Genomic DNA, 17,287 nt, shown 5'->3' with positions numbered 1-17,287 from the left:
TTTAAAAAAAGCCTATTCCTAATGCTTTTGTTTCTCAAATTTATAAAATATATTAAATTCAAGATACATTTTAAGGGTTGTGACAGTGCAGATAACTTTATTTCTGCGTATAGGGAGGAGCCTAGAACAAAAAACAAAACTGAAGCAAGGTAACTTGTACTGCCCTCTGAGTCAAAAAGCATCCCCTTTAAGCATTTAATATTTATATATATGTGTGTGTGTGTACATACCTGGCATCATTCAACAAAAGAAGAGACCCTTTTGTAGATTAATTCAGTCAGGAACTGAAAGTGCTATTTCTAAAGGAACATAGATGCTGAGAAAGGTAATTACATATTTTGCCCTGCCTGGGAAAAACGTTGTGTTCCAGATGTGAGGACACTGTCACCAGTACAGAATTTGGCCTCTGGTCCTGTCACAGAAGTTTAGCTTGCTCTGTGTTTTTCTAACAGCATGTGTGGAAGTGTTCCCTGATCCTTAAATGGTTCCTTTGCCCATTTAAAAAGGAAAACAAACTTCTTTGGGAATAAAAACTGAGGGAAGTATGATTACAGACTGAAGGGAGAATTAAGATAACGTCAGGTCATAGGAGGAGGGGTGTCTGTAATAAGATGTAGTCCTAAGCACATCCTTAAATAGTAAAATGTGTGTCAGTGATTAAAATAAATGCACAAATAAGAGCATAATGTGATGATTAAATTACATTCTGAACTTGGGAGTCAGTGTGTGGTGGATTAACCCTGGTAGGCAGCTGCTTGTCACTCCCCCTCTACCAGTGAGGGAATCAGAAAGTGAGAATATTCATGGGTCATTGAACAAATGAGTAAGAAAAAACCCCATAGCAACATCAACAAGTACCTGGTGCACAGTGAAAGAACTTTATCAACTTATTGTAAATATCTCTGTAAGTTCACCTGCTGTCTCTGCTTCTCTGTGAATCAGAAAGCCAATAAACAATGTGTGATTTTTTTTTTTAAGTTTTTTTCCTGAAAATAACTTTGTTTAAATCCTGAGGATTGAAGAACCTTTTTTCTATGGAAATACTTCAGCTAAAAGCATTGGACCTGGAAGGCTCTTAAGTTGTCTTTTGCAAAGACAGCAGCTGTTTCTGGAGCTCTCCTGTGCAGATTCTCATCCTGTTATTGAACAAGTAACTGATAAAAATGCTCCCATCTCTGTTCCTACTGATTTCCAGAGGATACTCTGTCATGCTTCAAAGATTTCAACTCATCTTAAGATTTATCTACTCTGCCTTGAAGTCACACAAGCCAGCATACAACAAACTGCTCCTTCCCTACCTGTTCACAGTTAGAGATCTGGGCAACACTGATCACATTTTAAATTTAGCTACTAAATTTTTAAAGCCCTGAGACTTTGAGAAGGGCTGGTCTTTCCAAGCTTTCCGTGTGGATCCACAGAAATATTCCTGTGTGTGCATTTTACCACGTGTTAATTCGCTGTGTGGACGTTCATTTCCTACTGCAAATTAAAAATACTGCAATGTGCAAATGATCTGTCAATTTTGGGATTGTTAATGTAAACCTTGCTGCCATCCCTGATTTTATAAATGTATTTCAGTGCATTAAATGAGTAAGCATCAGCATTGTTCTGGGGGCTTTTCTATCACTTGTGCCCTTACTTCTGTTCCACTTGTGGAAGTCAGTGGAAGTTATGCTTCTAATTGTTAAGCGGGGTTTTCAGCCTTTGCTACGGATTTCAGTGTGAATCTTGGGATGCCAAAGACTTGAATTTACAGTCTGTAAATCTGGGGAACTCAAATGGAGCCTTGCCATTCGATTTGCACTTCAGCTCAGGTTGAAAATGACGTTCATGAGGCTCCAGTGAGAGTAGCAACCTTTTTTTAACCCCTGCCATTCTCACTGCACAAAGCCAGCAGTTTTCTTTTATGGAAGCTGATCTGTCTTGGGAAACAAAAAATAAACCAAAAAATTCCATTGGCTGGCTGCAAAATGACAATAAATCTCCTCCTGTAAAATGTATGTGAGTTAGCAATGACCTCAACCCTTTCCTACAGATGTCAGTAGCAAAATTCCCCAAGGAGCAGAGTTTGGAGGATGTCAGATAATAAAATACCTACAGCCAAGGAGCAACAGGAAGATAAGATGCACATTTAGAAACCCAATAGCGATCAATGTGAATAGATGAATTATGTCAGGAAAGCTATATGTAATTAGTTTCAAATAAACATATTGTATTTCAGAGGCAATAGTTTTCTTCTGAGGGGGAAAAAATTATATATATATATATATAAGAACACTGGCTTTATGTTTGGGTTTGAGGGAATAAAGGTTTATTGTACCAGGGGTTGAATATATCTATTTGCACACATGGTGTTATTACAGTGTCCCATTTAGCTGCAACACAGGTGACTATAACACAGGTAAATATTTATATCACCTTGAGGAAAAAGGTTGGAGAAGTGGGATCTCAGGATGTCTCTATTAGAAGTCCCCTATAAAGAGTGGCAAAGGTATGAAAACTGAAAAATCAACCAAGGAGACTGGAGCAGCTTTGGAGGAGTTTTGTGATGGTTGATCACTTCATTGAAGTGTTCTTTATAATTGACTTCACTCATGCAGCACAGAAAGAGATTTTTGAAATTATTTTAACCTAGAAAACAACAAAGAAGCTGCTACAACCCCTGTGTCCAATTCCAGTCCAGAGGAGGAGGGAGGGCAGATACATAACTAGGGATGCAGTGCCATACAAAGAGATGATCACTGGAAGGACTGAAGGAAAACAATGTTTTCAGATGAGAAGGGGTCTGGTTGATAATATTCTAACATTGTTAGCAAAAGGACTGTGCCATTTATAGCTAAATAATAAACTATCATTAGCAAGAATCAACTTCAACACTGCAAACAAGCAATGGGCAACAAAACGCTTGAACTAACTGGGAAAGATGCAATGCTGAATATTAAAGTCCTTACAGAGACATAGCAGTAACAATTTTCACTGGAACACAAGGATACTTTAATGCACATGATGCCTGGTGAAGTTGTAAGTATGGTGGTCAGGGATGGGATGTGGTAAAAGGGAAAAAGAGCAGTGATAGAAAAAAAATCCCTTCAGATTAAAATCTGCTTCAAGAATGGAGGATAAAAGACATTGAAACGCAAGTTAAAAACCTGTAGGATCAAATCTATTTGGACTAAGAACCTTTAAAATTATTTTTTTTTAAGTAATTCATAAATAACTCCTGAAGAACAAATGCAACAAGTAATCAGAGCACTTGACTCATTCTCAAACTAAAAGCTGACACATTTCTGCACAAATCCATTCCGTGGTTTATTTATTATTCAATTAGCAATCCATCTGACCCTGTTTTGCAGGAAGTCCATATTAATTTGCAACTGTTTTCTCCCTGGGACAGAGATCAGTAGAAGACAAAGTATCAAAGTTACCTGCTGACAAGAGTAACGAGAGCAGAACCATCAGCACATTCAGGGACTGTCGACCACAACTTGTCATCGTTGGCTTTCATTGGTCCATTAGAGAATTACCTGTTTGACAGGATGCAAAAATCATGGTGAAGTATCTGTTTCATCTCACTTTCATGGTTCAAACTTTTACTTCCCCACAAAGCTTTGGTAAAATGAGATGGCTTTGCACAGTAAAAAAAAACCAAACAACAAACAAACCATATAATTTTTCTGGACTTAGAAGTGAAATAAATTCTCCTTTCCGTGATTTCATTAAAATTCTTTTCTCCTTTCACCACGAATACAAACAGCTGTTTACATACTTTCCATTAAGCCAGAGTGGAGATGAATCACACAAAGCCTTTATTGGATGTTCACACCTCCCCTGTAATCTACACTCAGCCAAAGTGTGCTTGTTTCCCTGTCACAAGAATGGGCTGTTGTCTGAAGCCTCTAAGGACTAGAAACACATAAACAATACAAAAATAAATTGGCTGCTTTGAAAGCCAATCTGTTTTACCCCATTAGAGGGTGCAGTCGCTCAGAAAGTGGGTCAAGCAACTGAGATGGTTGGAAACACTTCAAAAAGAAAATTAAAAAAAAAAAAAAAAAGTCTTTTCATTAGAATCACAGCATTTCATGCCATTGTTATTTCTTGTTTTCCTAGAGAGCAGGGTGAGAAGCGGTGTGGTCTGGCTGGCAAAAATCCTAATAATCCTAAAAAAGGATCCTCACAACTGGGTGAGGCCAAACACATCTTGTTCCACGTGAATTCAGCATCACCTGCTGCACATTGAACAGCTCCTACAGAGACTCTGCCCCAAAGTGTTGCCACCAACACGAGAAGATGTTGTCACTGCTCATACAGACTCACTCTTCATCCTGACCTCACACCGGCATTAATAAATAGGTAATTTATAAATAAATAGGGATTCATAATAGAAATAAAATTAATAGTATAACATACAGCGAAGAGGTAATTTATTGGTTTGGACAAGAACACTGGGAGCTCAGGCTACAGATCTAAAATAAAATATTTTATTTATATTATTAATCACCTATTTATTTTAATTATATTATTAATCACCCATTTGTTTTATTTATAAATAGGTGATTATTAATAAAAATAAAATATAAAATAAAGAGGGAATTTATTGGTTTGGACACTGGGAGTTTGAGCTACACACCAGATGGCCTAGGTGGTGTTACTGCAAGGTGGTGTGGTGAGTCTAATTCTTGGGTTGTTAACATTGTTCTAAGGTGTTGTGTTTTTTGGTGGTTTTGTTTTGTTTTGGGTTTGTTTTTGGTTTTTTTTTAAAAAAAAGAAAAAAAAAGAAGAAGGAAAATGGCAATTTATGCAAAACATTCCACTGTTTCTGACAGCTCGAGAGACACATTTTGCCAACTGTTTATGAAAAAAGTGCTGGATTATATAAATATGTAGTTTACTAATAGTTTACTACTGAATCAGATTAAAACACCAAGACAATTGCACCTGATGTAACAGAAGGGGAGGGGGTGAAAATTAACACATGAGGAGTAACTAAATCCTGAGCAACACGGATAATGGAGGGGAGACAGAGCTGTGCAAAGTGTTGAGAGGCCAAAGATTTCTCCCACAAAATGCTGTGTGTGGCACAAGCAGATCCACTAAAAAGTCATCTTAGCATATGAAAAACAACAGATCACAGACCTCAAAAAACTTTTGTACAAGAAAGCACAGCAGTTTGCACTGTTATGTGCAGGCCAAACCACTGTATTGTAACTTTAAAATAAGTTTTCAAGGGAAAAACAGTTAGAAACCATAACACTGTGAGGAGAAACTCATAGTGCAATAAACTATGAATACTAGTTAAAAATATTCCTCATTAATACTGTTTGAAAGAGCTGCCACCTTTTCTTGGGAAGGAATATTGTGTTAATTAAAACCCTGAGCAGACTTAAAGTTGGAATTGCATTAAAAAAAGAATAATACTGAATATAAGCCAGAGGTGGAGAATGCAGGAGTTTGGCCAAGAAAATCAGCTACAGAGAACACACTATTGCCAATATTGATAGGGCTAAAAGGGTATGATATTTTCCTGAGTAAACCAAAGCTGCAGGAATTCTGGTAGTGATTCATTACTAAGGAAAATCTTGGCTTTTGTAGCAGTTCATTAAAAAGAGATCAATAAGCACTCCTGTTGTGTATCTGGGAAGACAAAGATGTTTGGTACAGCTGAGACTAATAAATATTTCCATATCAAGAATAATTTAGGATGACATTAATGAGTTGATACTATGGTTCCTAATTTGATAGTTGCAAATCCGTGTAATTTGTATCCAGTTATTTCAGCAGAGCTGGATGGGGAATATATAAATCATTTTTTCAGTTAGCTGGGAAACAATGGCAGCTTTCAAAGGACTTGAAGAAAACTAAGAACCTTTTTAGAAGCAAATGAGATAATTCAGGTTAATTACAAGCGTGATGTGGATCTAGAGAAATTTAATGGAATTGTTAATACAGAATCCAATCAATAAATAATTAAGAAGAGCAATATAGTTAATATGTATCACTCTGGGCTTATGGTAAAGTTAACTTTGTTTCTCTCAGGGTTGTTGATTAAAGCAGATTAAAGATAGTTATAGTACAGTAGATGTCTGTAAAATATCTCTCTTAGTAGCATGGAATTTGAGCAGGCAGTGAGAACGAGGAAGAAAAGCACATCAGTTATGGAAGACTAACTCAGATTGGAAATCAGATGCACATTTTTTGGAAGGCACAATCTTGTTAGTAATTGAGTACATCCAGCCTTACTGGGAATTTCTTAATCAGTACTGGAGGTAAAAATCTAGGAGGAAAAGATTTATTTCAATTATGTCCAACAGACCTGGCAACAATGAAATTGGCATTTTAATCCAAATCATGGGATGCTTGTGTTTTATGTCAGCTGGAAAATCAGAGGGAGGGACTAGAACACAAGAGACCTGCACACCAGTGGCCAGGAGAATCTGTGTAAATAAATGCATATACACAGCTATCCACATTTGTGACAGCAGGGAAACGCTCCAATTTTAGAACTGCTCTTTCTGTGATCATTACACTGAATATGAGCATTTTTAGGATGTAACTAACTGTTCATTTGTTGACTATTCTGAGGGTTTTTCTACATGCTGCTGTCTGGCTAAAGCAGTCATATTTTGTGTAGTACCACGAGGATGTCTCTGAGATCTTAGAGCTGGAAGAGATGGGCAGGAGAACTGGTGACATGGTAAAAGGAAAAGCCTAGACCATACAAAGTATTTCCTGATGTTAGGCCACGGAACAGAGAGGGTAGAAACATGGTAATCTAGTTGAATATTTTTTTATTATTATTTTTAAGCAGCTACATGGTACTTAGCTTCCAAATGGGGTTAAACGCTGACACGTGTCCACTGTGAAATAGAAGAAAAGGTCCTCACTCAGGTTTTTTAATTTTTTTTGCTATCTTGTCATGGAATAAGGATTATGTTCAGAATATTGCTTTCCCTTGCAGAGGATGCAGCAATGAAAGGTTCAAGGAGAGCAACACTCAAAGGAAAGGTGCTGTAAAATCATGATGAAGGAGAGCAGAAACTAATGGGGGACAGAGCAGGTGGGTGGCTTTTTGTTTCTGCTGATGAAGAGCCTGTGACTGAACTGCAACTTCTGATCTCACCCCCGGCACAGAAACTGAACTGGTTTGCCTTTAACCTCCCTCCTCACCACGGCCTTTAGGTGCAGAGACCATGCAGATCATCCTGCAGATTTTACTTCTCACTTCCACACTGTGACATTTTAGCTCTTCCTCTGCTCCTACATCCACTGGTTTGATTATCCCTGCAGTTCTATCTAGCTGTCTTTTCTTGAAGGGAATCAGTGAATCACTGGAAAGAAAAGCTGCCAACAGAAACAACCATTTCATGAGGTAAGATTTTGATGTAGGAATTATTTTCCCCTGACTCTGAAGGAGAAGAAAGGCCATGTTTGGAAGAGATGTTTGAAAAACAATACACATTTTGCTTTTTTTTTTTTTTGATTGTTAGAAAGAACAAAGGGAGCTAGCAAGAGAATTTGCTAAATACATCAGCACTGCCTCACAAGTTTGTTCTTGTAGAGACAGAAAATGGAGTGATTCAAGAGATCATTTAACCCATCTTCCTGCCATAGATTAGATACACCTAAACCATTCTTAACACAAGTTCACAGAATGTCCACCACCAAAGTGTTTTCCTAACCTTCTCAGACAATTCCCTAAAGTGTTTCTCCAACCTAGAAAGGTTTTCCCACATCTAAACTGCAGTTCCTTTGCTTGATTCAAGCCCATGGAGCTGGAGAATGAGTTACCTCCAGATACATTATTACACCTCCGCATCCATCTTTAATTAACACATACAAGTGCTATCATATCTTCACTCAGTCTTTTCTTAAGACTAAAAACTTATACTTCTTGCAATCTTTCCTTAAAAACCACTCTTGTTACACCTCCTATACCTCCTCTTGTATCTGCTTCTACACTTTATGGCAAGGCTGTGCCTGTAACTTCAGTGTCATTTTGGTTCCTGTTGTTTATATTTTCTTAGTGCCCTCCAAGTCCTAATAAACATCCCAACAGCTGCCAGCTCTTCCAAGGGAAATAAAAGCACAGCATTGCAAGGTGCAGATAACCACAGAGCTCCTGCTAACCCTCACAGCTGACTCAAAAGATAGACAGGTCCTCCCTGTTACACCAGGAGAGGAACATCTACACACACACAAAACTATATAGGTAAAAACATACCACCACATGGGACATAATTCATGTCCAGCAGTCCTTCCATTTCTTCCTCCAGTCTTTTGGGACCATGGTAATCTTTCACAGATTAAATGATATTTAGGAAAGCTCTGGTTGCCACAGACCCTTATTACCCACTCTCCTTCTGGACAACACCCTCACTAACCACAGACACGTATTTAGTTTTGCTGCACTTCCTGCACCTGTGGGACAAAGAGAGTCAAACCAGCAGGGAAGTGGCCTCCTCTCAACCTGTTTGCTCATCTGGAGGCAACAGAAAATACTGGTTGGTTGTGGCAGCAGTGGGGGAATGAATGACACAGTCACAGTGTTTGAGAAAGCTGTTCAAAAAATCAGGCAGAAAAGGAAAGGCTGTGATCCAAACCTAACTCCTAGTCCAGCTCTGTTCACTTCTCACATTAAAGCAGGCTTAAAAATGCACCCAGCCTGTGTTCATGGACACTATTACAATGAAATTACAGCCTTATTACAAAGGAAGCAATAGGACTGGCATGAAAGAAAACCTGATTATTAAGAAAACATGTGGTTTCACACTGCAATAACCTCAAGAAAACGTTTATGAGAAACAGACACCCGTTTTCAGCTTGAAACGACTGAAACAACCTATGAAAAGGAACTGGTGATAGAAAACCTTTTGAATTTTAATGAAGCACTAACTTTACTCAGCATCTCTTCCTTCAAAACATCTTACTGCACATGTGCTTTAAGTTAAGCATGTGTGAGTCTCTACACAGCCACAGATAAAGCATCTGCAGTCAGGGTTTTAGTACTGCTAGAGATGAGCAAATTTATATTACTACTACCTCAGACATGAAATTCTTCCCTTCTATTTTATAAATTTTAAAACTGAAAATGTGAACTGCTTTGTTTCATTTCACACCCCCACGTTTACTGTTTCCCACAGCTGTTCTCTGAACAGCTCTGAAGAGACAACACCCATGAATCCTATGAAATAAAGCTCTTAAGTACAGCCTGAAGATCATCCTGTGAACTTCAAGCTGTTGTTAATAGGATGAGGCCAAGAAACCTGTCCAGACTGACACTGATAGACCTCCTGCCTCTTTTACCCCTTCCCCTTTTCACCCACACCTTTAGTGAGCTGCTGGGACTGTCCCACACTCACATCCTCAGAGACACCTCACCTGCATCCAAGTTGGAAGTGGATTTTAGCAGTTCCTACCCTGAGTACGATGAGCAGCAGAATCTGATACAGAAGTTCAAGGATCCCTTTATTACAGGAGGATTAATTTTGGAGAACCAGTGGTGCATTCAGACCTTATCATCACAAAATTTAACTGATGAGGAACTTCCCTATGATAGCACAAACTCGTCGTGGACAGTCAGACTGTCTCCACAGCACAGCTACAGATATTAAAGACATTACCATAATGCAAATAAACTCCAGCTAACCGAATTCTTGTTGTGATTCATTAGGTATTTGCATCTGGTAGGATAAGTGTTTGATTTCCCACATTTATTGCTGATGGAGGTCAGGAGAATTTTAGATTGTTGTCCATCTGACAAACGGCCCTTCACTGTGTACATGAGATTTTTTTAGGGAAAAATACCTAAATTACTTTGGGGAGACAGTCAGCTTTGTAAAAATAACAGCTGCAGCTGGGATGATTTACTGCCACTGATAAAGAACTTCAGCTACAGGTGGTTTTGTGCAACCAAAAATCTACAAATCTACCTGTGTGAGCTGAACCAAGAGCTTCATCAATGAATTAATAAATCCAGTAAGATGAAACTATCAAGTCTGGTCTCCTCATGGAACAAAGTAACCTGAAACAACTGAATTTCAACTCTGAAACTATGAATGCTTTTGGTCTCCCATGAGGGAGGAATGACAAGGAAACATACACAGCTTTGTAATAATTTTTTAAGAGCAGGATAGGATACATTTTTAAGGGATTACAAATCCCTATTGTTAACCAAGTTATCATTTCAGTTTTAAGAAGTGCAAAGCTCTTCTCTAAGGAAACTTCTGCTTGTGTTTTTTTGAGCTACTTTCAGTATAGAACCAGAGCAAATGTACTTTAATTTAAAATATTACCATTTCAAAGTCTTAAATTAATAATGTAATACCTATGAGTTTATTTAAAATAGTTTGTCCAAGGAATTTTAAAGATGTTATTGAGAAATAAAATTAGTTTTGATGGTAACATTAGAGGTTTTATAACAGCCATGTTTTAAAAAACTCCATCTCTGCGTTATAGCAGAGCTCTAAAACCTGAGAATTTGTGTACCTACAAACAGGGCAGTAAACCTGGCTTGTGTGTTTTTATCACCCATTTGAGAAAAAAAGTAATATATCAGCAATTTATGTAGTGAAAAATGTGAGTAAATTTTGAGTTTCACCAATATGTCATCAGCTGTATACCTACAGAAATTAAGAACTACCTATAGTCTCTGTGGGAGCATTTTGGACACATTTTCCTTTCAAAAAGGGCCTCTTCTGAAAAATAAACCTTCTTGTGCAAAGTCTGGGACACCCAAATTTTGTTTCATTCTCACATTCTTGATCATCATTAATCAGCATCGGCATCTAATCCCACTGGTTTCTAATCTTCTGTCACTCTGGGTTTATAAAACACTATTTTGTTCCAAACTGACAAAATATGAGGAATAAGTCAAGCAAAACTTAAAGTCAGCTCAGAAAAAAACACATCAATTTAAATACGTCAAATTCAAAGGAATTCAAGAATTCTCATAAATACTTTTTTTCTTCTTCCCATCAACTTTAGGAAGATGTTTCCTTTTACAAACAGAAATTATTACTCCATTCCTTTACAGTCTCATTAAACATTCCAAGTCCCTGTATAGGTATCAAGTATTTGAGCTCTGGCCACCCACTGGACATCAACCCTTGCAAAGCTATTACCTCGAGCACGGCCTGTCTTACAGCACGAGAGCTTTCTGAAAGGCTCTAAAATTGCCTTCTGTGGTCATCAAGTATTGAAATAACTTGTGTTCCTGCTCAAAAATGTCACTGGGTTATTCAGCATATTTGAAACCCAGGGCACATTCCAATGGGAACCCCAGCTAATTTTGTTGGCTCTGAATCAGGAAAGGGTGCAACCCCTGACTAACAGTGCTGGAAAAAACGCTGCCACTTGTGGTTAAACCAGCAGAACCACTTATTTTTTTCCCTCCTCATGAGGCCCATTTAATGATGCCAACACAATGTGTAGCTTCTCTGACATAGATGGATCTGCACTGCAAGGATTTTGGCAGCATTATTCCAATTTTTCTAAGGAAAACATCTCAACGTGCACAGCAAGGCAGGTCTGAGTGAGAACTGAAAGCTGTGCAGGCTCATCTACCCCAGGAAGAAATAGAGGTACCTTCCAGTGCTAAATCTAGAACCAGCTCAGCTGTTGATAGTGTTGATACACCCTGAGTGTTGGCAAGGACAAGGCTCAGGAGAAATCAAATGGCCCAGGGAGGTACCTGAGGTGAACTGGCAAAATTCTGCACCACGTGAGCGGTGCTGGTGGTAACGGGACGGAAAAAAATTGTTCAAAAGGCAAAACTTCTTCACTTTTGAAATCTGAAACTAGCCATCAGTGCTCCCTGAAGAGGTAAATAACTCTCTGGATTCCAGGAAATGTTTTGGTCTCAAACCTTGCCCACCCTGTCATTAATGAGGAAAAACACCCACCAGAGTAAACTGAGAAGTCACAGAATCGAGAAGAAAGGGACCCACAAGGATCATCAAGTCCAGCTCCAAAAGAATTTCCCTCCCTCCTTAAAACATCTGTGATGGTAAATTCAAATGTTTCATCTACTGAAATGTTTCTCAGTTGCATCACAAATAAAGGCTGTTCTTAAAGCAGGACAGATCAGGGTAAGGAGCTGTCACTGCACCAGCCAAGGAGAAAGGAAACTGTGTGGGAGCCTTAACCAACAAATGCTGGAAAGGGAAAATGTACTGAAGAAGGTGGGAATAACTTCCTTTCACCTGTGCCTTTGAACACACCAGCCCCACACTGCAGGAGGAAATGCACTTCACAGTTACACGAGAAAGCTGGTTTTAAGAGCAGCACATGCCTGTACTGCTGCAACCATCCTAACTCACAGCCATTCTAAGCAAAACCCCTTAATTCTGGAACCCCAAGAACACTGAATTGTTAACAAGAACCTAATGTTGAAAGTCACAAGGCAGAAGAACCAAGGAAAGTGCTGGTGAACCCTTTGTCCTCTCCCCTTAGGCAGAAATACTTGCAGGACAAAAAGGACAATTTTTAGTAGTCAGAACAGCAGGTGTGGAGGTTGCCAAGCAGAAGGAGAAAAGGCATGCAGAGCTACAGAAAAGTGGCTTTCAACGATTTTTTTTTTTTTTTCATTTTTGGAACTCAAAAACCAGGTAAAACAAAGCTGTGCTGCTGCTGGTGACATCACACCCCCCAAACTTCGTTCCACATCCTTTACAAGATGCAAAACCTGCTTATTTTATGCCTGGCCTGGGGTTTGTGGAGATTTTATGCTGTGCACAAGCAAGTGTGAGAGAAGCTCCATGAAAAGACTTGTACAGAATTCCAAGAAACTCTGTTTGTTGACCTTCCATGGATCATCAAAGCCCCCTTCTCATTGAACCCAGTGGAGCTGAGCAAAATTACAACCATGCACCAGAAGCATTAACTGCAGACTGAAACCACAGTTAATTTAGAAGTGGCTTCCTTTGTTTAATATTTATTTATATTTAGTTGTATTATCTATTTATAGCATATGAATATTTACAACAACAAATAAATTTATACAAAATGCAAATGTACAAATATAAACATATTCTAAATATTTGTATTTAATATTTATATCTCTGCTTACTGGGCAGACATATATCAAACACACAAAGCAGAATCCTCAGTGTTCCAGGTACTACAATAGCACCTGGGAACTTAATTATGACCCACATCAACACCACAACTGCTCCAAACAGTCCCCAGGAAATGGCTCCCACCTGAAAAACACTTGCCATTTCTATCCCTGTAATTCCAGGAGTGCACAGAGGACAATCTGACAGAGCCTTCTGAAATGGTTCCTCTGAAAGAGAGATTTATTTCCAGTTTGCCTCAGAGACCACAGAACACCACAGATTTGAGAACAATATATCAAGTTCTAGATTTAATGCCCTAAACAGGTAAACACTGATTAAAAATGACATGTGAAAACTGACCAAGGCAGGAAAAAAACCCCTTACCTATGAGAATATCACCTTGCTTGATGTTTAAATCATTTTTATAAGGTTTATGTACAAAAGAGAGCATGGATAGGGAATTTTGCTTCATAACTTCAACCTCTGACTGCCACTTTCCAACCTTACTAGCCCAGAAGGCATCACTTTCAGGTCATTTTAAGGCATAATTATGCCTTGTGTACTAATAAAGTTGGAAAATGGCAGTCAGACCTCTAATTTATGACTTTCTGATGGGAAGTAGATGCCAGCCCGGTATCTTTGAGATACTCCTACAAAGTCTCTGACCCAGAGAACTTAAAAGAGAATTATTTAACCCTTGTGGGATTAAACACACACCTCAACTCACTGAAAGATCGTGATGAAAGGGTACAGGGATACCAATATGACTTGAAACCATCCTTGCAGAAAACAACCCTAAGATATCTCCACACTCACAGATAGCGAGGAACAGGTCACAGTCTGGACATTAATATTAAAGAAGCAAAATAAGAATGCAGGGGTTTAAATCACAAGAATTATTTTCAAACTGAGAGGCTTTGCTTCTGGAAATTTTGGCTGAATAACTGCAATAATCACCTGCATTAACCCATTAAAGTCGATGTAAAGAACCCCTTATTCATACAGGGAACAGTCTGCTCTTAGTGACCCGTTCTTTGGGGTATTTTAGCAGTATGAAATTACTTACAGTGGCTGACAATCTGATTCTCCTATAACACAGATACTTACAGCTGTTTCACTTGAATGGGGAACACAGAAAAATGAGCATAAAACCAAATTGTGAAATTTAAGACCAAAAAAACCAAAGCTGGTGCTGCAGCATCAAAAGGCAGGGGGAGCACAATATGCATGCAAATTTTACAAGCAGAGCGTTATTTTAATCCTGGTATCTCAATGCATTTTCAAGGCCTGTTCCCAAACATGGTAGTTATTGTAACAACATTTTTTTTACCCTCTTGTCTAATAAAAATATAATCCTTTTGGCAGCTGCCACAGATGCTCATTCTGCAGTGATTTTTCTCTTCACTAACCATAAGGCCTTTGATGCCCATTCCATAATATATTTATCAGTATGGATGAAGTCAGAGAGCCCAGACAATCAATTTTGTGTCTTGGGACAGCAAACTGCATCCAAAATATGCTGAACTGTGAAATCCTCAGAGCTCAAATGTAGCTGAACTGAATCTAATGGAGTCTGTGAAGAGCAGAGGGGCTTTATTTAGAATTTTTATTTATTTAGAATATTTAGAATTAACCCATTTTAGCTACAGGTTACAAACCTGAATTCCAGTCTTCCCCCTCATAAAGAAGTCTGATATAGAGGAAAAAAAGATTGACATCTGCCTTTCTTATTTTACCTGGAATGACAACTCACAGAGACACCTCTGGACAACTCTGGGGGAAAGACAGCTGTTATTTTAAGAGGCAAAGGATAGAAATGAGATATTTCTATCTCAGAAATGAGATAGAAACTGAATGACAGTGTAATGAAAAATGGGGTTGTCCAAGTAAGGGAATAGTAGCCAGATGCAGACATGATTTCTCCCCTTCTGTATAATCTTATTCTATTCCTTCCCATCTTTCAGCTGCTTAAATAGTTATTTAGTCCCTCCAGCCAAAATGGGGGGAATAGAAATGACCAGATGACTTCTGAAGAACTCTTTCTGTTGTCAAATTTTATTCTGAATAACTATTTTACTCTAAAATCCTTCTCTACCTCTCCATCATCTCTAAGTTCATTGACACATAAATCATTTCCAGCCAAAAATCAAAGTCAGCAGTCCATTCCTCAGCTTCCTTGGTAATCAACTGTCTTCTACACTATTAAACATATTGCTTTGGTTTGTGGCATTTCAGCAAAGGTCATACATCACTCTGCATTGTCCTCAGTGTCCTGTTTTTTCTCTTCAAACAAATCTTTATATCAGTTACACCCCTTTCCCCCGAAACTTCATGTTTTAATACCTGGAATTCAACATCAGTTAAAAGGGTAAGCCCAGACTGCAGCCTGGTTTGGTGTCATTTGTGTGAGGTAATTACCATCTAGGATTACTGATGCAGGTCTTAAACACAACCATAAATCAAATGCACTTTTAAATACCTTGTCAAGAAGTTCTGCTTTAAGAGCATAATCTGGATTTGTAGTCATAGCAGAAGGTAGCAAATAAACACAGCCCTCCTAAGACAGACTTAACTAATCCAAGGTCTTTCATGCAATGATGTAATTTATTTCAATTTATCATCTTATCCATTCTGCACTAATAAAGATTTGATTGTCCTGGCCACAATACTGAAGGTCTTCTAAGCACTGTAAACTTGCCAAGTAAAGGAAGTCATCTGCCCACAGAATGGAATAATACCTTATTCCACATGCATGAGACTCAAAACATGAGACTAATCACTGGAAATGCAAGAGGGTTTTTTTGGTTGTTTCTTTAGCTTCTCAGCCTATTTTTTTCCTTTCTGGTAGCACTATCAGATGGCTGTACTTTATTTCATATCATATCAGCCATAGCTGAAATCCCAGTTTTCCTTCCGCAGGACAGATGTTTGAAAATGGGCAGGAGCAGAAGTTTGTCTTAGAGATAAATTTCTTCTCTATTCCTCTAGTGAAGCAAACAATGTTTTGAAGAAAAATTGAATTGCTGGAAAATCTTTATGTAATTATCATAACAGTGATTTATTGCACAGTTATTTCATTGTTTGTATAAATGTCTGTTCTTCTCCAGAGCTCTTACCAGCATGGATATTTTTTAGCTCAATAATTTCTATTGATTAGCTGTAAATAAATAATAAATGCTCTTGGAGCAGTTTAATATTCCCTTATTTTTGCCTTACAAAAGGGCTGATCTGCCCTTGCTGTGTCCTTTTGCACCCCAATTTCCAATAAATAGTTTCTCACTTCTCAGGATTCTTGTTAGAACAAGTCTTGTATCACTTATTATGTGAGTAATTCAGGAGGAGCTCAACAGTCTTTGATCAGGAAGCTGGAAATATCTTTTAGTAAGGCTGGGATCGTAATGCTTCTCTCAAAGATGCACTTAGAAAATTAAATATTATTGAAACACCAATTTGAAGGAAATATTTTAGATTAGACTGATGTTTACATAGCTTAAAAATTGGGTTTTCTCTGAGAAGGTAAATCACACTAGCTCAGAAACCCTACCAACTAGAAACACCATCCAAAGAATAACAAAAATTATAAAAGTTCTTAACCTGATATATTTCTAGCTAGGAGTTATTTATTCTCACAGAATGTTTTTGGGTCATATCTTTTTTTTTCCCCCCAACTGCTGTCTTTACCTCTATTGTACCCTGAAAACACCACCAAACAAAAGGGTAAAACTGCCATTGCATCATAAGCTCTAAGGCCTTTTTGAAAAAACGAATCTCCAAAGCAAGTCATGCAATTAATCATCTTCCTTGTATTATAAGGTAATTACCAATAATTAGGAAGGCCACTCTAAATTACAAAAATCTCTCAGTCTAAAAAGAAAAAGCACAGCACTGATTACAGAAGGATTTAATAAAAAAAAAAAGACAAAAAAAAAGACAAAAAAATCACACTTAGGAAAACGTTTCTCACTTAATCAGCCTTGCAGCTGGAAACTGCCAGCACTGTGGGCACCAAGTTCCATGTAATCCTTCCCAGGGAGGTTCATCCCCAGGCTTGGCACCTGCACTGGGCCTGCCTCCCAAACTGCCTGCAAACTGCCACAAAGGGGCCTTTCCAAAGAAAACTGTGGCAAAAGATGCTCAGAAACAAGAGCCAAGGTTCATCTGAAGAAGTTGGTAGCCTTCCTCAGAGAAGTCACGAGGTAGCAATCGGCACTGAAACACCCCTGTGTGCTCTT

The 17,287-nt window shown here is 38.3% G+C and overlaps 1 protein-coding gene across 5 annotated transcripts in view; it reads right to left on the bottom strand.

Annotated features, from left to right (window-relative positions):
• The window catches only part of SHISAL1 (shisa like 1), a 160,883-nt gene that overhangs the window by 34,271 nt on the left and 109,325 nt on the right, over positions 1–17,287 (bottom strand). For all 5 annotated transcript variants that reach the window (XM_050324949.1, XM_050324950.1, XM_050324951.1 and 2 more), the window contains one exon: positions 3,426–3,524. In XM_050324949.1, the coding sequence (XP_050180906.1) occupies positions 3,426–3,492 (67 nt within the window). In that variant the 5' untranslated portion in view covers positions 3,493–3,524. The remainder of the gene's footprint in view (positions 1–3,425; positions 3,525–17,287) is intronic.

This window comes from Myiozetetes cayanensis, unplaced genomic scaffold (genome assembly GCF_022539395.1).
Source record: "Myiozetetes cayanensis isolate MyiCay16 unplaced genomic scaffold, myiCay2020 scf3, whole genome shotgun sequence".
Classification (NCBI taxonomy): Eukaryota; Metazoa; Chordata; class Aves; order Passeriformes; family Tyrannidae; genus Myiozetetes; species Myiozetetes cayanensis.
This window is presented reverse-complemented; position numbering and strand designations above follow the sequence as displayed.